This window comes from Plectropomus leopardus, chromosome 22, assembly GCF_008729295.1.
Source record: "Plectropomus leopardus isolate mb chromosome 22, YSFRI_Pleo_2.0, whole genome shotgun sequence".
Classification (NCBI taxonomy): Eukaryota; Metazoa; Chordata; class Actinopteri; order Perciformes; family Serranidae; genus Plectropomus; species Plectropomus leopardus.
In genome coordinates, this window is record NC_056484.1 from 2,192,228 (window position 1) to 2,216,514 (window position 24,287).

General features: G+C 36.5%; 1 protein-coding gene across 1 annotated transcript in view; it reads left to right on the forward strand.

Moving 5' to 3' along the window:
- The first annotated feature begins 14,868 nt into the window (after window positions 1-14,868).
- Window positions 14,869-24,287, forward strand: part of phf21b (PHD finger protein 21B) — a 107,941-nt gene continuing 98,522 nt past the window's right edge. Inside the window, exons 1-2 of the mRNA XM_042511745.1 lie at window positions 14,869-15,133; window positions 15,701-15,760. Coding sequence (XP_042367679.1) covers window positions 15,080-15,133; window positions 15,701-15,760 — 114 coding nt within the window. The 5' untranslated portion in view covers window positions 14,869-15,079. The remainder of the gene's footprint in view (window positions 15,134-15,700; window positions 15,761-24,287) is intronic.

Here is a 24,287-nt window from a genome sequence, read left to right on the forward strand (position 1 = left end):
GACTGAGATGATTGAATTACAATGATTAATAATTCATTCCTGTTAAATCCTCAAACTTAGAGCAAGAGCTGCGTCACCACAGTGTGGATTAGAAAAAAGATTTTCTTGTGACATTTTCGGGGAATTTAAAGCTGTCAGTGTTTCATTATAATAACAGCATGTAACACAACCAAAAAATCTGCCCAACAATAAACAGTGGTGAAAGACAGATCCTTTAATCAAGAAAAAGTATCAAAACCAGTTTTGAAATGCTTGTTTTCCAAATTCTATTTAAAGGCCCGGCATGTAAAATTTAGGGGGTATTGGTGCCATCTAATGGTGAGGATTGCAGATAGCAACCAGAAACTTCTAATTCTTTCTTTGCTCAAGAGGTTTTTACCGAGAGCCGAATTATCCATAGAGGTCTCTTCCTCTTCAAAACAAAAGGACCAGGTGATTAAAACCATATAATACAGTAAATAAAGCAGTTTCCTGTCAAAAATGAGTGTTTCTCCTGTGCTGTTTGGCATGTCAGAGAGGTGCGACAACACTGAATAAAGCAGTTTCATGTTACAAATCAGTGTTTTTTGGAAACTTTTTGGTGCCAGTTTAATTTTTCAGCCTCAAAGGTTGCCGCTTGAATATTTTGCTTTTAAAATGACATATTTGGTGAAAAGCACATTTTGACTTGTTAAGGAAATAAAAACTCAAAGTTAAGGACTTGGATATTGAGTGCAAAAATACCTGTGAGCTGCAAAACAAAGACTTTGTCCCACCTTTGACATGTATAAAAATGCAGAACAGGCTGAGTTGATTCTTATTTTACATCTGGAGTGACTTCGAAAAAGGGTTCGTAGTTGGGGCAGGGACAGCAGGAGCTCCAGTAACAAAGACTGCTCAACCAGTGTTTTCACCGAAAAAGTAATTCAAGTAAAATCTGCTTTTATATTAATGGGAAAGACATCAGTAAGGAGGTGGCTGTGGCTCAGGAGGTAGAGCGGGTCTTCTTATAATTGTAAGGTTGGTAATTCAATCCCCAGTTCCTCCCACAACATGTTAAAGTATCCTGAAGCAAGATACTGAACTTCAAATTTCTCCTGATGGCGGCACTATAAGTATGATGTGTGGATGTATAAAAACAGAATAGCAAGTGGCACCTTGTATGTGTGTATGAATGTATGTACTAATGGGTGAACATGACTCAAAGTGTGAAAGCACTTGGTGGTCAGAAATGACTTGAAAAGCGCTATACAAGTGCAGGTCCACTTACCATTAAATAGGGTTGGAAACTGTGGTCTGACTGTGCACATCAGAGGCCAGAAAAAGCTGGTGTATGCTTTCACCAGTGCACACCTGTGGTGACTGCAGCTATAATCACTCTCTTTGTCTCAGTGTGTCACTACACCCTGAAGCAGGCACAAGCCGATGCATGTTGGTTTATTTTTAATTTCTGTAGCCCATCCTGCGTGCCTGGACCAGGGTCTTTTATGACAGTTTTTTGGCTTTAAGTCGCTGCCTTTTTTTAAAGTGCACATTAGATGTTTGTGCAGTAATGTGACATATAAGAAAAAAAGAAGGTGATTTAGACGTAATTAGATTGCCAGCAAGAAAAGACCATCGACAATTACAAAGAGAGGGATCTTATAGTAGGGCTGGAGTGCATAAACTCCATCATTACAAAGATGAGGCACATTTGAAAGAAATCATCGGCCCCAGTTTGAAAAAAGTATTACACTTAGATGATTCATCCTTCATCCTGTTGTTGATAAGTGGGCGAGTGCATGTATGATTGCACACATATGCTTGACCCTACAGTGAGTGAATCTGGTGGCTCTGTTATGCTATTAGCGGCACTTTAGGTCCACTTAAAGAAAAATACAGTGGCCCTGAGGTTCAAAACGCTACTACATTTTAGAAAACACTTCAGAATTAAAAAAATTAAACATTTTAGAGCACACGTCAACATTTCCCAAAACACTACAATATTCCCCCAAATAAAATAATAGAGAAGAAAAAAAAATAATACAATGTTTCAGAAACAAATAACATTTCCCAAAACAGAACATTTCAAAAAACAATTAATTCTTAAAACACTACAACATTTCACAAAACAAAACATTTGGTGCGATGTAAATCGGAAAAGGTAAGTACTTTTGGTCAATGACTCCTTGTTGTATAGTTGCACTGTCTCTCAGTCTGTGACAAATACAATTGATTTTTAACTGGATGCCATTAAATGCAAACCCTTTTTACTTAAATTCATCAAGAATTTTTGGATTCTTTGTTCAAAAATGGAGACATGTAACAAAGTTTTCTTCACAAAATCAGTGTAACATGGGGTGAGTAGTTGAATTTCAGGTAAATAGTACAGCACAGTTAAAAAGATAAGTAAAAAAACAATATATATGAAAGATTCAAGTAAATAAAACAGTGCACAAATAATAAAAATGAAGCATACAAATAAACAGACAAGGAATGAGTAGGCAAATAAAAAAAAATATCTAACAAGAACCAAACAAAACCAAGTACATAATGAGGAAATACACAGATGTACATACATGCAAATACACAGTGCATTCAGTCAGAGGATTCGGGGAAAAAAGTGGCATAATTTTCCAAAAACTTGACACTTTTATTGTTATTAAAAGTGAAAAATTTAGCATCTAAAATAACAAAATTTATTAAATGTTAGAGTGCTTTTGTCTGGATTATCATAATAAAAGGATGAGTAATTGATAATAATAAGATTGCAAATAATAATTTGAAGTGTTGCTTTAAGTATATTCAGGGGGGCGTGTCTTTAAATTTGAGGAAGAAGGGGGCGGGGCTTCAAGACGGTCCTCACAAACATGGCTGACTCTGAAGTTGGAGGCTCAGTGAACAAATAACAGGTAAGTAGGTGCAACATCATAAAAGCACATGTACTGTTGAGAAAACGCCATTATTTTGTGTTTTGTCTTGTTTAACAGACCAAAACTGGTCATAAATCTCCTGCTCATGAAACTATAAGTGAAATATTTGTCCCCAAATTCACAAAAAGTTAAACAAACACTGGAAATGGATTAGAGTAAGTGTGATGTTGCTCATTGCTAAGTCCTGAATGATTTTATGTTAGCTTCATATTTAGCAGATTGAATAGCAAGTAGCTTCGGTATGCTAACTGCTTACTTTGGATGGCTTAATGCTTGCTAAAGTGATGTTAGCTTCTTGCCCAGTTATCCATGTTTAATAGCAAGTAGCTTAGCCATGTTGACTGATATTCACTTTACTCTGGATGAAAACTTTGTCTGGCTAATGTTTTGTTAGCTTCATGTTCAGCTGATTAAATATCAAGTAGCTTGGTTTTTGCTGGTTCTTTAGTGTGAACTTTGCTTGTAGCTTTGTCTTGCTAACTTTATGTTAGCTTCATGTTAGCAACTAACTCAGCCATGCTAGTTGTTACTATGTTATCTCCACTTTAAAAAGCTTATGTTCAGTAGCTTTGCTATGCTAATGCTATATTAACTAAACTACAACCTGTTATTGTAGGTTGTATGGCTGAAGCTTGGATAGCTTGAATCTGCTAATGTTATGCTAATTTATCAGCCTGGCTTAATTTTAGCTTTGTCTTCTGTTAGCTTAACTCTGCTGATAGCTAATGTTAATTAATGTTAGCTAGTTGCACTGTGTGTTACTAGTAGCTTAGCATTATCTGATTTTGGATACCAAGTTGTTTAGTCTTGCTGATGCTATGCTAACTAACTATGTTAGGCTGTTAGCCCTGTTAGCTGACATAAAAAAAAGCTATAGCTAAACAAGACTTGGATTAAAGTAAGTTTAAAATATTTAAGAAATTAACATTTTTAATGCTATTAATGCTGCAAAGTCTAACGAAGCCATACTTAGAATTATTACAACTATATGTTTAAATTCACAATCAATGTATTATGTATTTAAGATATTTTTTTTTCACTTTTTTCAGGTCATTTTTCTTGTTTTTTCTCTCACTTTTTTTCATTTAATTTTCTTGTAACTTTTTATTAATTTTGTGGTAGTTTTTGGACAATGTGCTGTTAAGTTGCTTATTGCATTCTTCCCATGTTTTGATAGAAAACAAACCATTTTGCTGGGGTTTTAAAGGATTAAATACGATTGAAGTAGGGTTGCAACTAAAGATTATTTAATTCTTGATTTATTTTTTAGATTCTTTTATGGTTTAATGGATTTTTTTTTATTGGTTTGGTGTATAACACGACAAAAATGTAGTGAAAAAAGTTTGTTAAAAGCCACATTTTCAAATGTCTTGTTTAATCAGTGAATTTAGTTATTCTTTTAGCCCTTCTAGCCCTTCTAACTTCAGCTTATAAGCTTTATTTGTGAGTCCAAGATGATCACGTTGACTTGAAAATAGATTCCACTTCAACTGTTTACATTTTGGCATTGTGTACATTTGATTTTTGCACGTTACAGTGCTATTTTTTATCGTTGATATTTTATTTGCACCTACCTTGTGTTGCTGCTGCTTCACAATTTATTTTGGTAAAATTACAGTTTTATCTTCGCTTTACTCCAGGAAAACTGAAGTCTGTCAAACTTTTTGTCTTATTTGCTCATTAATTTCTGCTTTTTTAGTTATCGTGACCTTGTTGTCATTTGATAGTTTTCACTGCTGCTTTGCTTTTTTATTTTAAGCCAATGTCACCTCTTGTTTGTCGCTGAAGTGCTTGTAAATTGAACATTTCCCTGTCATGTTGGTAATAATACAGAGAAATTCAAGCATAATTGTTAAATGTTAGCTTGTGGAGCTCCTCAGGCCTGTTAACCATCCAATAATTATTGGTTTGCAGCCCGTAGAAATCTAACCACAAGCTGCTTGATGTTGAGACGTCTTTGTAATTCTCTGCATCTTCTTCAAAGAACAAAACAAAAGGATGCAAAAACACGAGCTCTCCTCCAGTCCTGGCAGCCTCCTCCCTGCTCCGCTGCATGTCTCTGACACACAAAAACACAGTGAATCATTATTATGTCAGCATATTATCTCCACATGACAATTTCCAGCAGAACAATACATTTTTTTCTCCCATTCACAGTCGCAGAATAGAACTGCAGCCGCCTTATTTTTGTTCAAATTCGCTTCGTTCAATAGCAGAGCTGTTGCTTTGTGCCGCCTGCTGCAGAATTGCTCGGTGATGTGCTCGGCTGGTAGCCAGAGTCAAGCCGAGACCACTCGCTGTAAAAAAAGAACTTGTGTTTATTTATTGGTGAAGAAGAAGAAGCTCTGAGTGAGAGAACTGGGTCACAGCCTCAGCAGCAGAGCAACAATTAGCTCAGAGAGGTTGGTGTTGTTTGGAGAGAGCAGCAGGCGGCTGTAAAGCTTCTGTCATCGCTCTGAATGACATGCTACAGAGTACTACTTTAATACTCACTGTAATACTACACTGTCATCACAGCAGTTTAGTACGTACTAAAAAAAGGTTGTTTTCATGCGTTTCCTTCCTGTCAGTTCAAAACAAACATCACGTTTGTTCTCATTTTTGACGAGAGCAGACTTCCAATGTAGCTTTGATAAATTTAAAGTGAGGGAAAGTGCATTTTCTCAAGTGCTGCAGTTTTAAACATGGGCAAAAAGGCTTTATTTATTTCAAAAAATAGAAACAGAAAAAAGGCAATGACCCAATGTCAGTTTTATTTTTTTTAAACTTTTTTTAAAAAAAGTTAACTTTTTAAACTTATTTTCAGTTCATTTTTTTTTTGTTTTAAGGGTATTTTCTTGGATTTTAAGATGTTTCTTGGTTTTTAGGGTATTTCTTGGATTTTAGGACATTTCTATGATTTTAGGAAATTTCATGGACTTAAGGATGTTTCTCGAGCTTGAGGACATTTCTAGCATCTTAGGACATTTCTAAGATGTTATGTTTCTTGGATTTTAGGATGTTTCTGGATTTTAGGATATTTATGGGATTTTAGGACATTAGGGGCTTAGCTAGGACCTCTGTCTGGGGATTCGGGGGATCCTCCACTGGCACATTTTTGATAAACAAGATTTGATGCTGTTTTATGCACTCTGGCACCTTATGTATGCTGAAAGTACCAAAACAATTCCCAGTGTGAATCAGTTCATTTCTATTGTGAAATAGTAAATTGTTGGAGACCACCTGGTACCCTGTTGGGGTACAGATTTGGCCTGTGGGCTGTAAGTTTAGTATTACTGCACTTCACTGTAGTATTATATTTTCTTTGTAAAAAAACAAAAATCTGAGTACGTCTCCCACCATGTGGACAGTTATCTGACCTGTAGTCATGAATAAATACACACTGTAAGATGCATCTGTTGCTATGCAAAACCTCCTGTACTTTACATTAAAGTACGTACGTATTTCAGTATTGATGGTGTAATAAGTATTTTTTGTGGCTGTGTTTTTAAAGCACGGTGCAGTATACAGACAGATAGCGGGCCTGTGTTGTTGAATGCAGTGTTTTCTCTGCTGCCAGCTCTCTGGCTGCACTTGGCTGACATTTATGTCAAACCTCTCATAAGCCCAAAGACACAATCCTTACAAATGTCAGAGTATCTTTTCATCAGCAGTGAAGGATATGTTCTTGGCTCCTGCTCCGTCTGCATGGTGCCACGCTGTTTGCCAACCATCCATTTGGAAGACCAAATAAAAATGTCAGAGCACCACTTCAGTGACGGAGTGTCTCTGCTGATATTAGGCCACATTTAACTGTCAACCCCGCCGCTGCTGCTGTTTGTACCACACGCACGCTCATATTCATACAGATACGCTGCGGGAAGCAGGTATTTGTAGCAGCAGGTGAATGAAGCGCTGCGGTAAAATACTGAGGAGGTTAATGGCTGAGTTTAACAGATTACTTCACCGCATTAATTTGTCTTTCGGGCTATGTGCTTTAATTATACTGAAGTGGAGAACAGAAGATATTCAGGACAAATAATGAAAAACCCTCTAATCTGTAACCCTCCGGCTCCGCATCGCTCACTAAGTGCTGCTCGTCAATAATGTGATTTCTTCTTAACAACCTCTCAAAGTGCTTTTAACACAAACTGGAATATTTATACTGATTCCAACAATTAATGAGAGCAAAAATCACACACTGAAGAGTTTAAAGTGCTCAAAAATGTATAAAAAAAAACATGTGATATGATCAAAAGCTCCAGTTTGTAAGCTTGTTTTCTCAACTTAAAGGTGAAAATGTGGCTGCTGTAATAAAATCAAGATGTACCTCTTTAACACAGTCATCAGGTCTGGACTTGAGTGTTGCTGGATTGTGCAGCAAAATTAATAAATAATGATTCATGAATAAATTACTGACTTATTTACTTGTTGAGGATGGGGTGATTTGATCTGTTGATGACATGTTTGCATCAGTTGTGCATATCGGACAACTGACATCATCTTTTTGTTTTAAGATTAAAAAAAAAAAACCCTTAAGGCATAAAGTGTCCAAAACAAAACAAAACATTTTAGGACATTTCCCTGATTGGTATTTAAGTTTTGGATGGATAATCCACTTAAACTTCTGCAAATTCACTTGACTTCTTTCAAAAACATAGTAAAATGGCATGGAGCAACAAAAGAAGCAGTGACCCAAAAAATTGCAAGAAATTAGTAAAAAGAACAAGACAATAAGCTGGTAATTGGTAAAATAAGATAAAATAAAATAAAATAACATAAAATAAAATAAATAAAATAAAATAAAATAAAATAAAAAAAATAAAATAAAATTTAAAAAAGGAAAAAAAATGTAAAAATAAATCAACTAATAAAAATGTTAAATCTACTTGTATTTGTTTATTTTTCATGTTAATCAAACCAAACGTTATTCTGTTGATAAATTCCTTTATTCCACTGAACTCTTTTATATATCTTTATTTCTATTTATTACCAAATATTTTTATGTCTACTTGTTGCTGTATGTGGACACAGCAAGCTGTTCAAACAAATTGGCCCTGGTGGATTAATAAAGTTGTCAGAATTTGAATCTGAATCGACTTGTAATGGAGTACTTTTACTCAAGTAAAGCGACTAAGTAATCTTCTCCTATTTTTTCCACATAAGGACTTAATCATTATTCATGAATTCCCCTCAGAGCTATTTGCTCCGGTGTTACATGAATATATAACACACAAAGCCGAGATCATGAGAAGTGTTTTACATTTAAAAAGTATTAATTTTACCAGCTGAAATAATGAACGTGCAGTCAGAGGTCACACAGTGATACATAAATCAGAAATGCTGAAATATAACTGGCCTGCTGTTTGCTGGTATTTCACTCTGTTTTGTGGTGATGCATTCAGGGACATCCGAGCTTCTGAAACTTCAGCTGCAGCCGACGAACGCCTCCCTCATAAAGCACCAAAATAAAAGCGCTGTAACTTGTGTTTGTGCAGCCAGCGGAGCAGCCTGCTGTACGCTGTTTGTTTTCCAAATATTCCTCGTTAAACGTTTCCTGTGAGTGACGACCCAGGCTGGGCCCGGGACCGGCCAGGCTTCGCTGGGTTCGTTCTGCCAGTGCTGACAGATGGCCGGACCAGGCCTGGCCCGAGGTGCACTATAAAATAAAACTAACGTCCAGCTGATAGGAAATCTGTTTGAGTTGCTGCGTATCTTCCTCCGACTCCACTTTAAAAGATGATAATTGAAGAAGTGGGAGTTAAATCTTGGTGAGGGTCTTCCCTGTCTCACCACAGTGTCCATTTAACGGCTTCTGTGCAGCTTTCAGCTCTGCCACATGAGCTTCAGCTGAAGGAATTTGCCTGGTTGTTGTGTGATTGTTGATATTTGTTTTTCCATTTCTTGAACATTTTAAGGAGTTGTATTTGAAGTAATGATGATGATGATGATGATGATGATGATGATGATGATATGACTGAAAGCTGCTAAATGTATCTTGGGATGAGATAATTTTGTCTCTGTAAGGTTTAAAAGTTACTGAGTACATTTATTTACCCAAGTACTGTACTTACGTACAATTTTGAGGAATTTGTACTTTACTTGAGTATTTCCATTTCCTGTTACTCAATACGTACTCCAAAACTGTACTTTTTACTCCACTGTATTAATCTGACAGTTTGAGTTGCTTTGCAAATTAATGAAAATATATAAATTAGAATTAGGCTAACCAATAAATTCTGATACTACTATATACTTCAGGATACAGTGATATTTTACACGTGTTTTTCCCTTTTTTTGTCAACAGTTCACCAGCTCCATAAATAAATGGTTTTCCCAATCCGGTGTGGAAGAACTAATCACCCATCATCAGTCCTCTGGTTTCTGCGTCACATGTCAGGTATGTTCAGGTGCCTCAAACCTTACTAGAGTATTGGTATCAAAATATACTTAAAGTACCAAAAGTAAAAGCACTTATTATGCACAACGGCCCACTCAGAACAATATACGTATATCATATTGGATCATAAGTATTGATGAATTAATGTGTTCATAAGTATTATTTTTTCAGCTGGTAAATGTGGGCTAATTTCCAGGACTTTATATAACACTTGTGAATTTCCCCAAAAGATCATAACATTTTTACTTTAACCTATAGGACAGGGATTCACGATATTGGATTTTTGCCAGTATCAGATATGCCAATATAACAACTCGTTTGGCTGATAATCTATACCAATATTGATATCTCCAGTTTCTTTTGTAGTGGAATTAACATCAAATCTTTGTCATACTGGCAGAAATCAGCATATTAGCTGATTTCAGTATTTAATTTAAAAGCCAATATCGTCCGATACCAATGAAGTGCTGATATTATTGTGCATCCCTATTATAGGCCTTATAATAGGTTTACGTCATAATAAATTAAGCATGTATTCTATATTTTATCAGTCTGAATCTGTAAAGTAGGCTAACTTATCAAATAAATAATAACATATACCAATTGCACATGGATAATAGCACTTGTGAAAACAGTTTCATTGAAATTTCTGAAACCCAGCTGTTGTTCTAGATTGTTGCAATAATAAAAACATTTGCATAAACCAAGCATTTGTCCATTCCCATATTGATAGGAGCACAAAAAACTTGAAAAATAACCCTTTCGAGCAGATAAAAAGTGTGTGATTAATTTGCAATAAATCGTGAGTTAACTATGGACAATCATGCGATTAATCGGGATTAAATATTTTAATCGATAATTCAAAAAGAACAAATAATTATTAAAAACACAGGGGTGGAAGGGGGCACTTGGGGTTCCTCTGTATTTTTCTAAAATTCTTGCTACGGCCCTGCAAGACACACAGCTAGAAAAATAATAAAAACAGCAAGATGCAGTAAATCTAAAGTCTGTGTCCATTCAGAGCGAGCAGAGCTTAAAAACTCGGAGCAGCTTGGATTGGAAAGCCACCACAGAGAGGACTTCAAGAGTTTCACCGCTGAGCCGTGAAATGAAAAGTAGCAGCTGATGTAGCAGCAGACCTGGCCGGGGTGGGGGAGGGTTACAGCGGGCAGGCGGGCGGGCAGGCACCGGAGGGACGGAGGGAGGGAGGGACTACTTTCTGTCAGCGCTGCAAGCTGACTACAAACTACAACTTTACTGCAAGGTTTTATGTGGAACTGAGGCCCCGTGTTTATGGATGCTGGCTCGGGGGATGTCCCCTCGGGTTTAAGTGTCGTATTAATAAACAAAATGGAGAGTAGCTGGAGGCTGGAGGGACCGCCGACATGAATAAACAGCTCCGGAGCAGCGTCGGAAGAATTGTAATGTCCCCCCGAGCTGCTGTCTCTGTCCATGGTGCTACTCACATTCAGCCGTCAATATGTCATTTAAAACACTCAAAAACAGCCACTCGGCCGCCGTTTTTCCTCTCATTTTTGTGCTATTTTGAGCGGAAAAACTGCGGCCAAGTTGTCGACTTAACAATAAATTCAATCACTAACTGCCATCTCTGCTCTTCATCAACTCTCCGATCACATACTCGCGCGTGCAGCCCCCCCCGTTCTTCTCTTCTGCCGATTGGCTCCCGGCGGTGTCGCTCAACGTTCGCAACTCCTGATTGGCTCGCTCTTCCCGCCCCCAGTCGCCCCCTCGCGCACCGAACTGGCAGTTTGGACCAATCGCGGCGCGTCTTGTGTCCAAAGGGGCGGGAGGAGGAGGGGGGGATGGAGGAGGAGGCGGCGGGGGTCAGGATGACGGACACGGGGAGGAAAGAGGCCGCATTTCTGAGAACAAACTGCCACATTTGGCCTCTTTGTGTTTGAGGAGCCTCAACTGGGCAGATTTGGTTTGAGGCTTCATGTGTATCGACATATTTTATATTCTGTAATCCCCCACATTCTCCCTGTCTGTCTCACTTAGCCGTGATTGTAGCTGTGGATGCTGCTGCTGCCATGTTTGCTCTCCTTGTATGCTGTGGATGAATAATGTTTGATGTCTAACCACAGCCATTTTTAGGTTGTTTACGATTAAATCACTCCTGAAGCAAGTTCGAGATAAAATTGAGTTTAGATTAGAAGTTTGTAACCTCAATAGGATAAACTGTGGGTCAAATAAGAATGTATAAATGTGTATTTTGTAGGTTACCAGGCTATTTGATAACATTATATAGACCAGTGATGCTCAACTGCTGGTCCCCCGGCCAATTCTGGACCCCCATAGGGTGCTGGATGTCCCCCCAACCAGTTTCTAACTCACAATAAAGATAAAGTGATTCACTGGGAATTGTTTTTGTACTTTTAGCATACATAGGTGCCAACATGCATAAAATAGCATCAAAATGAAGCCTGTTTATGGAAAAAAAAGTGCCAATGGAGGATCCCCTACATCCTAACAGAGGTCCTAGCTAAGACCCTAATGTCCTAAAATCTTAGAAACATCCCAAAATACTAGAAATGTGCTTAAATCCTGGATATGTCTTGAATTCTAAGAAACACCCTAAAATACAAGAAACATCCTAATCCAAGAAATGTCTCAAAATCCAAGGAACTTTGTAAAATCCTAAAGTGTCCTAAAATCCTAGAAACTTCCTAAAATGCCAGAAACAAATCACAGAAACCCCAAAAATCCAAGAAATGACCTAAAATCCTAGACATGTCCTAAAATCCAAGAAATACAAAAAAAAATCTAGAAATATCCTTAAATCCTAGAAATGTCCTAAAATCCTAGAAACTTCATAAAATCATACAAACATCCTAAAATCCTCAAAATGTCTTAACAACCAAGAAATGTCCCAAACTTCTAAACTTCCTAAAGTCCTAGAAACTACCTAAAATAAGGTCATAAAATCCAAAAATGTCTTAAATAAAATGTTTTACAATCCACAAACTTCCAAAAATCTTAGAAACATGTATGCTGTATTTATGTAAATTGATACAGGAAAATATGCGATTGGACGTTTAATATCTTGTCAAACTGGGAGACCAAGCTATTTTAAGTTTTAAGCGCATTGATTGTGAATAAAAATTCACGCAAAGCATTGACGCATGACATGACATTTTTTGCTGTTTCGGACCACAATTCTTGATTTAAGTTGCGTCAGCATGTATTTCTGAGATTTTATGAAAAGTAATAATATTCAAGGAAAAATAATAATAAAAGTACTCAGTAGCATAAAATGTTAATACTTGCACCATCAGTGCATGTTTTATAATGTATGAACCAGCAGGTTGTTCATGTCAATTATTCAAACTCACACAACTTTCTTGTAAATTCTAATGGAGACGACAAAAGATACTCGAGGAGACACGTAACGGCTGCACGTTTACTCCATGCCACAAAAGTTTAATGACGACGTTTCAATCCTACTTGGATCTTTGTCGGGTCAAAATTTTCTTCATGATTAATTTGCTGAACATTTTTGTATTCATAATAATATGAAGTTGCTGATGCAGAGGAGTAGAAGTATGAAATAGAAGAAAATGGAAATACTAAGGTAAAGCACCTCAAGACTGCAGTGGTTTTGGATACTAATACACCTATTTAAATTGTAATACCATAGTGAGTCTGAAACGTGCTCAATCGGCTATGTAAAATGATTATTATTTTTTTTGTAAAAGTGATGAATTCCTATTTGTATTGTATGATAAGTGGTGGAATGTACATTTACTTAAGTGCTGAATTTAAGTGAGGTACTTGTACTAAACTTGAGTATTTCTATTTTCTGCTACTTAAAACTTCTGCTCCAATACATTTTGGTGGCAAATATTGTACATTTTACTCAACTGAAATCTCGTCTGATAGCTTTAGTGACTTTACAGTTTCAGATTACTAACACAAAATATAAATCAACTAATAAATTATGATGTATTATTACAGAATAAACACCCAGCGGTATATAAAGTCATTAACATGAGCTCCATGTTTACCTGCTGCAACGTTAAAGTGGTGAACACATGAATGCATCAATAATTCAATAAAACTACAACTACTACTTATATAGTAGTAATATAATGCACTTTTTTTCTCTGAAAATCTTTCTTTTTTTGGAAAAATCATAAAGGCTGGTGCTGATAGATTCTTTATTTTATAGCTCTGTAATAACATTGTGTTTGTATGGTTTTATATTTAAGGGTCATTCTAAGTGTTAAAACTAGTTTTTATCAGAATAAAAAAAATGCTGCTTTTTAAATATATACTTTTTATTTTCATTAACAGGCAAATTATACTACACATGAAAAATAATAATACACATAAAATAAAGGGATGAAAGAAAGAAAGAAAGAAAAAAAATAGCGTAAAAAGACAAATGATTATACCTCTATTTAGTCAAACTCTCAAATTTTCTCCCATTTCATGTTGTGCATTTTTACTATTACTATTTTACTTATTTTAAATTTTTTTTTCTGCTTTTATTATAATCACTTTGTAACATCTGTTTTGAAACAGAAATACTAATATTATATTTCTATTTATTATTCTAAATATATATATATTTTGGGTGGGTTCTATCTGATATTATAATAATAATAATATTTTTCATATTAACAACAACAGTAATATTTAAATTAATTTTTTATCTACAGGCAAATAATAATAATGCATAAAACAAATGACAACAAAGAAAAGAAATAAAGAAAGAAAAAGAAAGACAAAAAAACAGACAGGAAGAAACAATTAGATAAATACAAAACAAAATAAATAATATAAAATGGGAGAAATAATTATACTTCTTTATAGTTTATAAACTTTATATAGTTTATTATTACTGTTTCACTTTAAAAAAAAAATCTTTTTAATCACTTTGTAATGTGTTTTGAAACAGAAATACATATATTATATTTCTATTCATTATTATAAAAATATATAAATATTTTGGGGGGTTTCTATCAGATATATAATAATATTTTTATTGTTAACAACAGCAATAATAATATTTAAATATTTTTTTTATTTACAGGCAAATAATAATAATACATAAAACAAATGGCAACAAAGAAAAACAAAAAAAAGAAAGAGACTCAGAAACCGACAGAAAGAAACAATTAGATAAATACAGAACAAATTAAATAATGTAAAAAATGACAAATAATTATACTTTTATACAGATAATATTAGTATTATTGTTACCATTTCACTTTTGCTGATGTTTTTCTTCTTCTTTTATATTGCGAATCGCTTTGCAACATCTGTTGTGAAACAGAAATAAAAGCATCCTTTATTTATTTATTTATTTATTATTATATAAATACTCCTTGAAGTAGTTGTAGCTCCCCCCGCGGCCCACTGCGCATGTCTCTCTGCTCCATCCGGGAACTCCAGAATCACCATTGACAGCCGAAGCGCAACTTTTCCCCAGGCAAAGTGAAATCAAGCCGCGGACTCGGACAAAATATAGTCCCCGTTTTTCAACTTAAAATTATCGAAAGAAAAGCGAACCCGCTCCCTTGTCGGACCTGTCGACGTCCGTCCGTCCATCCGGAGAGGACCCATCCGGGGCCTGGGCTCTTTCCGCCGGGTTTGGAGCACTTTTGAAGACGGGCGGAAAGTGTGTGATGAGTCCTAGCCTGTAAAAAGAAGCGAGAACTTGCTCTTTGCAGCCCGAGTAGTTCTTCTTTCAATTGTTATTGTCGCTTTAAAAAAATCTTTAATTCACTTAAACTTCGTGTCGGCCGCGTCGAAAGTGGGAGAAAAGTGCTTTTCCGGTCGGAACATGGAACTACAAGGCCTGCAAGAGGCGTTGAAAGTAGAAATCCAATGTCATCAGGTAAATGAAACATCGTGTTATTCTTATTGGTGTATGAGCAAGTGAGAGCAGGAGGGAGGAAAAATCTGAAGGGATGAGAGAGGTTAACACTCCGAGGGGGGATAACTATGCGACATGCCGCTCGCAAATGTCGACAACAACGTCCACTTCCAAGTCTGATTAAGTGCACTTTTTTCCTCTGTACTTTTTGAGCTAATTGTCATCGGTGTTTTGGGGCCGAGCAACAAGAATTTGGAGTGATAATGCGGTGGTGGCGATCAGGACGCGACCTGAATATTTATGAGGAGTCGCTGCTGTGGCTATCATCGCCGCTTTGTTCCTCCCTTTAAACTTTTTTAAAAAATTTATTTTATTTTTTAAAAAATTCTCCTCTGCGTCGTGTGTTTGCAAAACTAGTTGCACAGATGAAGCAGGTAAAACGATATGTGATTTTTTTTTTCCAGGGAGCTTCCAATATGGGGAGTGTGCGAGAAACTTTATCAGCATAAATCTCTTCTTCTGCTCGGTTAGCTTCCCCTGTTAGCAACCCCATTTTTCTCAATAAAATGTGTTTATTTTTATTTGTAGGATGGAGAGCTGAAGAGACAGCTGCACGACAGGAGAATAACAGCCCTAAGCGATAAACAAGTAAGCTCACAATATGTTTTATTTTTTTATATTTATTCCCATGCTTGCCCATTTTCTGTGTCTCGCTGAAGCTTCAAGTAGCCCAAACAAACATGGTGGATTGTAAAAGTGTGTTTTATTGTGCTGTCTCTGCACTCAAAGTTGTGTAAAAAAAAAAAAAAAAAAAAATTTAGCGTCCATTTTGAGTAGGTCGACATGTTTCTGGAGAGTAAGAGGCTAATAAAGGAGCAGCTTGCTTAACTATGAGGCTGAGAGTTATTTAGGGAGCAGTATTAATGAAGTTCTGCAGGTTAAACGAAGCGTAAACGCGGTTATGGAGTTGCTTTTTATCGCCTTTTACACGCTGGTTTTGTTACTTTATACTTAGTCTGCTGGTATTATTTCTTCTCAGGTCACATGACCAAAACGGTGCATTTGATTCGCCCACGATTACGCTTTCACTTTTTTTCCTACTATCTTTTATAGCTATCAAACGGTGTCCTATATTAAGTTTACTTGCAGCGGGGCTGAGCAGCAGGTCCGGGTGGATGCTGAGAGGCCGGCAGCAGCGTTCAGCACCGCGGCCAGCTCCTCTCCGGCTGCTCCGGCTGCTGCTGCCGCCTGCACCGCCCCGCCGGTCGGTCCCAGCCCCGGCAGCAGCGCACACAACTTCCCCACATTAACCACGAGAGGAGTGAAAGCAAAACAGGGTGGATTTTATTTTGCATTTGGCGTTTTTTGTGCATTTTTTTATTTGAAGTGTAAAGAGGCTCCATCTGCTTGACTTCAGTCGATCCTGAGGAATTTCTGAGCACTTGATTTGTTGCAGTCGTTAACCCTTTGAAACCTGAGCAGACTGGTTTGATTTCTTTCTAAAACAGTCGTGGGGGGGGGGGTGGGGGGTATTCAATGACCATCTTTGCCAAAAAAGTCACACAAATTACAAGAAATAACTAAAAGGTGACAAGAAAATTTCCTAAAAGTTAGTTTTTAAAAATGAGGGAGGTTTGATAGAAATTATCTAAAAACATGGAAAAAAATGTCCATAAAAGTGTATATATATATACACTTTTATTTTAGTGTATATATATATATATATATATATATATATATATATATAATATAGCGGTTACAGACAATTAATATATATATATGAAATAAAAACAAAAACAAACAAGAAAATGTCTTCCAAAAGCATGGCTTATATATATATATATATATATATATATATATATATATATATATATATATATTTTTTTTTTTTTTTCTTCTTGCATATATTTCTTGTTTGTTTTTGCTTTGTTTTGTTTTTAATACTTTTTGTGGTAATCTTCAGGTAATTTTCTTGTTAACTTATGTAAAATCTAATAGTATATAATACATAAAATATACTTTATATGTTTAATGTCTTTAGGACAGAGTTGTTTTTGTTTTCTTTACTTTACTTCATTTTCTGGTAATTTTATTGGTAACTTATATAACATCTAATAGATTATATAAAAACTACATAAATATACTTTTTATATATAATGTCGTTAGGACAGTTGGGTTTTGTTTTCTTTACTTTTTCGGCCATTTTCATCCATTTCTTGTTAAGCTGCTTTTTGTAGCACATTTTTAAACATATAGTTATAGTGATTATAAATATAGTTTTCTGGATATTTTTGATAATTTTCTTTATTATTTCCGTCATTTTCTTTGTCATCTCATACTAACTTTTAACAATTTGTGGGACATTTCTTGCCAAGTTGATCACTGCCATTCTGAACGATATCAAGACAATTTGCATAAGTTTTCAAAGGGTTAAACTTGCTGCACGCATGAAAAGAGGCACATAGCACGACATCCAGGCTGTGGTCCTGATGCAGGCCTTGCATCCTGAATTGTTTGTGTTGTAGTGCTGTTTCAGTTTGGTAGTGGAAGCTTCCATTTTGAGAGAGAAAAGGGGGGTGGTTTCTTCCCCCCTCTAACATGGAGAGGAAAAAAGTCTGCAGAGTTTCGTGCAGGAGGTGCAGGAGGAGGAGGAGGAGGAGGAGGAGGAGGAGGAGGGGGGGATGGGCCCCATTCATGCCTAACATTACCATTTTGATTGCTTTGATGCTGTTTTTGGTTTGGCGGTGGGGGGGAGGGGTGGCAGGAAAAAAGAGAGAGACAGAAAGCCCAGTCAGCAGTGCACGGCGATGTTTTTAATCACTACACACATTTATTCCTCTTTTTTTTATTAGCTGCAAAATGTTGACCTTTTACTTTTTTCTTTCCTTCTGCACACATATGAAGCTTTTCTCCAAATTAGTCCACACCGGAGAGATTTAATGATGGAGCCCACTTTGAGGCTGTTTCAACATTTGTTACGCTCCGAAATAAACTCGCCTTGAACTTTAAGCTGCCAAGAGGGCGAGTATTTATCGGGAATAATTAGATAACCGCACAAGTGTTTAGTAGTATGTTGAGAAAATGTCTCCTGGCCGGGACGGAGCCTGGAGGTCATTTCATGGTCACAGTTTGAGGCCTGCGGATGGAAGTTTTATTCCCTGTGACTCGGGAGGGAAATGTTAAGTAAAAGCTGTCTGCTAACCAGCAGAGGGATTTAATTTGGAGTTTTGAATATGGAGCGCAGTCTGTCTCCAGCATCCATGTTGTGTATTTAATAACACCCTGTTTTGCTCTAGAAAACAGCCAGTGTTTATCGGAGGAGGGGGGGAAACCAGGCGGCTCTCCGAGGTTGACGGATGTAAATGCAAATTAGGAATGATTAAAAAATAAGAAATAACTGCAGAATGGATGCGTTCAGTTTTACTCTGCTCCTCGCACAGTCAGATTCAAGGTCTCTCTCTCTCTATAACACCTGAATCGACCACCTTTATCCTTGATAGCCGTGTTTTTGGCCCTTGAAGAAGAATGGATTCATTGATTCTTTTTCTCACTCTGCTCCACTTGCTCTCTGTTGCGTCATGACACCAGTTTTCACCGACTTGTCAGGTGGAGACGAGTTGTTTTGGTTCAGGCAGTTCTGCTCCACTTATCGTTTTGCAAGCCGGAGGAGGGAGGGTCGTTATTTATTTCTTAAAGTCATCGATCAGAGTGTTTTGCAGCTTCTGGAGAAAAGCGAATCCATCTCCTGAGTATTTAATTCTTATTTTTAGTCTTATTTCTGGAGTAAAAAATGTTTCTGGTATTCAGAAGTTGTACATTTAACTCCAAACAAAGGCCGCAGCCACTTGACTGGAAAGATTCCCAATGCCAGTTGTAAAGTCCTTTGAAAGGCTGTAACCATGGATACTCCTGTTTCTTACACATTCAGTCTTAACACTTCATTAAAGCCTCTTTTTTATTTTTTTTTTTAAGTTTCACATCTATACATCTATACAGGGAGTTTATTTTTAATATCCATATGTGTGTACACTTGAAGCAAACAGAAATCAGCTCTCTTTATATGAGATTTGAGAGTGGAGGAGGTGATTGGAGGAGGAATAAATGACACGAGTTGTAAATGGAGGTTGCAGGCGAGGCGTCTGATTGGTTCGACTTCCCTGTGACCGCCGCTGTTATTGGCCGACGTTCAGGAAAAGGTGGTTCGAGTGTCTTCTCACAGTTTAAAGTTAATGTTTATTATTATTATGAGCTTTATTCTAATGGGAAACGTTGTGTTTCTGGATGATTGGATATCCAGGACTGTTTAAAAGGTCATGACTAACGCTGTGTGTCCCATTTCCATACTGCTTACTGATGCTGCAAAGTACACACTACTGTATGTAGTTATACTGCGTGTGATAAAAAGAAACTAATATTATTTTAAGCATTTTGTTTGAGAGTGACTCTGCAGTTTGTAGTCTTGTTTAAACCAGTGTTGCTGCCGGTTTACAGTGTGAATAAGGATTGGGCGGTATGTAACTTCATACTTTCACACTAGGAGTGTGCGATATATATCAAATTTACTCGATATATTTTGGCTTGTTAAGCGATAATGAAAATGTGAGCCCCTTATACGTGGGAGCGGCCACGTTTGGGGGATTTCTGGGAGCTGATAGTCCACGATTTCACACAGGAATTTGTGGATTCAAAACTTCTGGCGCTCAACTTTCTCAGAGTTATGTGATGCAATAACAGCTCTTGTAGCTCCTGCTGCATCATGAGGGAGCCAGTTCATGCTGACAGCACATAGACACAGCATCATGTGACCTAGAAAAGCCAAAAAAGGGTTTCCATTGCAGTTTTGTGAAATGTGGCTTTTTCAAATCGCCTGAAATACCACCTCATGTGAGCGTAAAAACATTTGTGTGATAAACTGGAGATTTTTTCGAGATTGTTTCCATTAGTCGTTGTTCATTTTCACAATTTCAATATGCGCGATTTGAGGGTTAATGGAGACCTGCCTACAGATACACACACAAAAAGCGGAGCTTTTGCAGAGCTCCACGTTGTATCCACGGAGCACCACTTTGACTCGTAAATACTGTTATTATATGAACTGGAGATTAGTTAGTTTGTTTCCAGCTTACAGAGAATAAATCACAGCGTTTAACGGCACTGCGGTAACAGTCTGACTTAATGAGTGGTAGTTTGAGCAGGTGAGATGTGTGTTTTTTTCTGTCTGCAGGGTTCGAATCATGACTATCTAGTTACGTTGTGCGACCACGGAGCACCAGTGCGACCTGAAAATGTTTTGCAGTGTGAATTCAAATCCAACTTTCCACAGCGAAAACATCAACACGAGACGAGCCGGGTCCTTCAAAAACATTTTTTATTTAATGATAACATTACTTTATTTAATTTTACTATAACAGTACTTTATTTAACTTTATACCTAACCTATTTCACATTATTACAGTATTTTATTAAGCTTTATTATAACAATATTTTATTGGAACTGTAGTTCATTTAATAATTTTGTATTTAGTAGTTTACAGTAGTTTAGAGGAGGTTTCAGAATATCGAGATATATATTGGGTATTGCAATACAGCCTAAAAATATTGTGAAATGATTTTGAAGCCATAAATACTCTTATTTTCTTTTTATTCTTTTGTTGTGACTCAGAATTACAGTTTTGACTATAGAGTATACAGTATATGGTATGTGACAGTGTAAGTGTGCAGCTTTTCAGACTAATTAATACACGATAACAACCCACAAAATATTAAGAAAAGTAGTAACAGTATGAAAATGTGGTCACTTTTGGAGCTAGTTTGTGTGTGTCTGTCGTTGTTTCCTTCTTCCAAATCTGTGCTGAAGAGCACCAAGAGCAAATGCCAGGAGTTTTCATTAAAACAACATTATCACTGGTGTGTTAACTGCATGCCGAATTAATCAGAGCACACAGGGCCAGATTGCCTCTTAAGTTACCATATGACCGAATTGTCTGACAAGCAGCGTAGCATTTAAAAGGTTATTTCTTTAACCTGAGTCTGGCACAGTGCTCGTTTCAAAATGCACCGGGGCTATTTCACATCACTTCCAGGAAAACTTATGGAAAACAGTGACAGCAAAACAGCATCGTCAGTAGGTTTTAACCAAATCTTTTCTGATCTAACTCAGAAAAAACAGGCGCCATTCACTCCCTGTTTGAAACCGATACCGGCGAGGTTATCTTCACGTCAGTCACCTGTTCAACAGACTTTAGATAACAGACGCTCGACTGCTGTTTGGACAGACATGTAAAGTAACCGTGTTTGATTAGATCACGGTGTATGTGGTGAATATTGGGGCTGAATTAGGGAAATATTTATGTTTAAAATTAAAAACAAAAGGGAGTTTGATGAGTATTCACTTCCTCCTGCTCCTTTTCGGACTGTTGTTTACTGAATATGTCTGATGACACTCTGGTGTTTTTTTTGGCTTATATTTTATTTTATTGTACCGTTTAATTTGGCATGTTTGGAATAAAGATCTAAACTATGTCTAAAACGCAGTGACAGGCTTGCAGCGGTGTACCTTCAATGTAGAGAAATCAACGGTTATCATACTGAGTACATCTGCTTATCGACACTATTTATTATTTATTTAAAGTATTCAACTGGACAGAGAATTTAGACTTTATTTTAGGTTTTTTATTTTCTAAAACTCAGGCTTTTTGTACATTCTTCCATTAAAAAATGTTTTCAGGTTGTAATTATAGTAATAACCTTTTGTTTAACAGAAAAAAACCTTTTGTTTTCATTCCTTTAAGGATCACTGTAACAGATAATAATAATATTTCTGTAATACTGGAATATTTTCTCTAACAGTTATTGCACTATATTATTGCAGCCCTAAACAGACTTGCCTTGTTTATGCACTCACAGCTGTGCACTGCTGAAGAATACTCGAATGCATATTTGTGATTATTTTTGGCGTTAAAAAATCATTTTTGGCCTGGTGGGGGTTTGTGTTGGCCTGGTAGCCCATCAGGCCTGTACAGTTGTAGCAGAAGCACTGATTAAATTGAAGTAAATGATAAAAAGAGTGATCACTTTGCTTTTTTTCATGCATTATTTGTACATAGTGGATGTTCATAATGCACATAGTATTGTCGTTACTCATTTGTGCTCCAGTTTTTGGCCTTCTGCTGCTGTGACATTTGAATTTTCCTGCATAGCGTTAATTAAATTTACCATATCTGCACACAAGCTGTGCACTTGTTGAAATATTTTTGTGGAGGATTTTGTTTTTTCTGTAGCTGTTGCTTTATTCCACTTGGTTTTCTTCCATCAGTGAGCAGCTGCTCCGTGCTCCTTTTGTGTGTTGCATTGTGGGACAAAAGTCAGCACATTTACATGCAAGAAACCAGGTTACTGTGAGAAATCAGTGCACAGTGCTGTGTAGCAACCTGGTTCGTGCAAAATCTGTATGGAGTAATCAGATCGTACCGCTGACCTTATTTTGGAAACCCACTGATTGCAAGTGTTAAGTGATACAATCATGTAATCACGCTTTGTGATTTATGTCTGGATTTTTAACAAATAGTCAGATATTGAGGGTTCATAGAGACTACTTTGATGCATCTGCGTTTATCCCAACTCGCTGAAGTCTTTGTCATGCTTGCGTGCAAAAAGACAATTATAATCCTGGTTTCTTGTACACATAACAAGCAATCATCTAACTCCAGGAGAAATCAAATTTCTCTAATCCTCTCCTCTGACTGCAGGATTTTGGCATTAATCTAGTCACTAAAATGCATATTAACAGTTAAAAAACACCACACTCAAAAATAAAATGGCTTTAGTATCCATGCTGGCATTAATAAATATACTTGTGTTTGTTTTTTGATGTGAATGCACTGAATAATTTGCTGAAAATGAAATTGAAATATACTGAAATATGCCAGCATGGATACTGAAGTTACTACATTTTTCAGTGAAGTTTTTTTTGACTGTTTACATGCATTTCAATGACTATATTAATGTCAAAAACTGCGTATTCTTGTAAACAACAACCCTAGATACACGTTGACATGGTTCTTATGTCACCAGGTGAGCTGCAGGTAATGGCAAATCAGTTAAAAACAACTTAACCTCACGTGTCCTTTACATAATGTATGAAATAAGATCCCAGAGATGTTTAACACCAATAATAAGAGGTTTTCAGTCTGGTTAACTCTTCGCTGCGACCCTGAATCGTTCCATAATCTGAGTTTTTCTCCTCTCCTCGATAGTAAGTTGTATAATGAGCGGCCGCTGCTCAGAATTCATTCAGCTACTTATGCAGCAGCGGCGTTTCATTTAAAAAAAATGAGCTTGTGTTAAAGTGAGTCAGATGAAGCTCAAACAGAGCTGATGAAGAAGCTACAGTTTGGCTTCAGTTTGACCTCGTGGTCAGTTTATTTACTCTGGTTTCCCAGCTGGGAGCTTTTTGAGTTACTGGCATTTACATTTTAGATTTTTAACTGATTTTTTTAGGCGCTTAGAAGATGAAAATATTGAATTTTCCCTGGAAAAAAGCAAAAAACTACTGCTGCCATGAGCTCTAAAGACTGGGAACAGGATCAAGTGGCTGTCTAAATCGATTTACATGTAATTAACCAACTAAAAAAAGTGGATTTAGTTGGATTAAACACATACATTTTGGTACAACATACACAGAGGTTTTAAAAAAAAGGTTTGTTGCTTTTATACTATTATTATTTTTCTTCTTTCCTGTTTTCCATTCCAGAAAGCATCCATGAGCATCCTCGATCAAATATTCCTCTTAATAGTTAAAAGTTAGTTTTACGTTGGGCGCTCTGTGGTCGACTCAGTGGTTATATTGAAGAGGTTTGACCCTTTGAAATAAAGGCAGGCTTGATGTCTTTTAAAAACATGGGAAGAAGGCAATTTAAGAAGAAATTATCGGAAATGTTGCGAAAAAGGTGCAAGAAAATTATCTGAAAATTAGCAAAAAAACTTTTTAAACTATGATTTTCTAAATCTGGCATTATCTTGCAATTTTGTTTGCCATGTTTATTTTTTTTAAGAAATCATACCAATAAGCAAAAGTATCCTTAAATTATCCAGATGTTAGTAAAAGATACAAGAGAATGACCCGAAAATCAACAAAACAAAACAAGTCATTGAATTCATTAATCCAGAAATAACG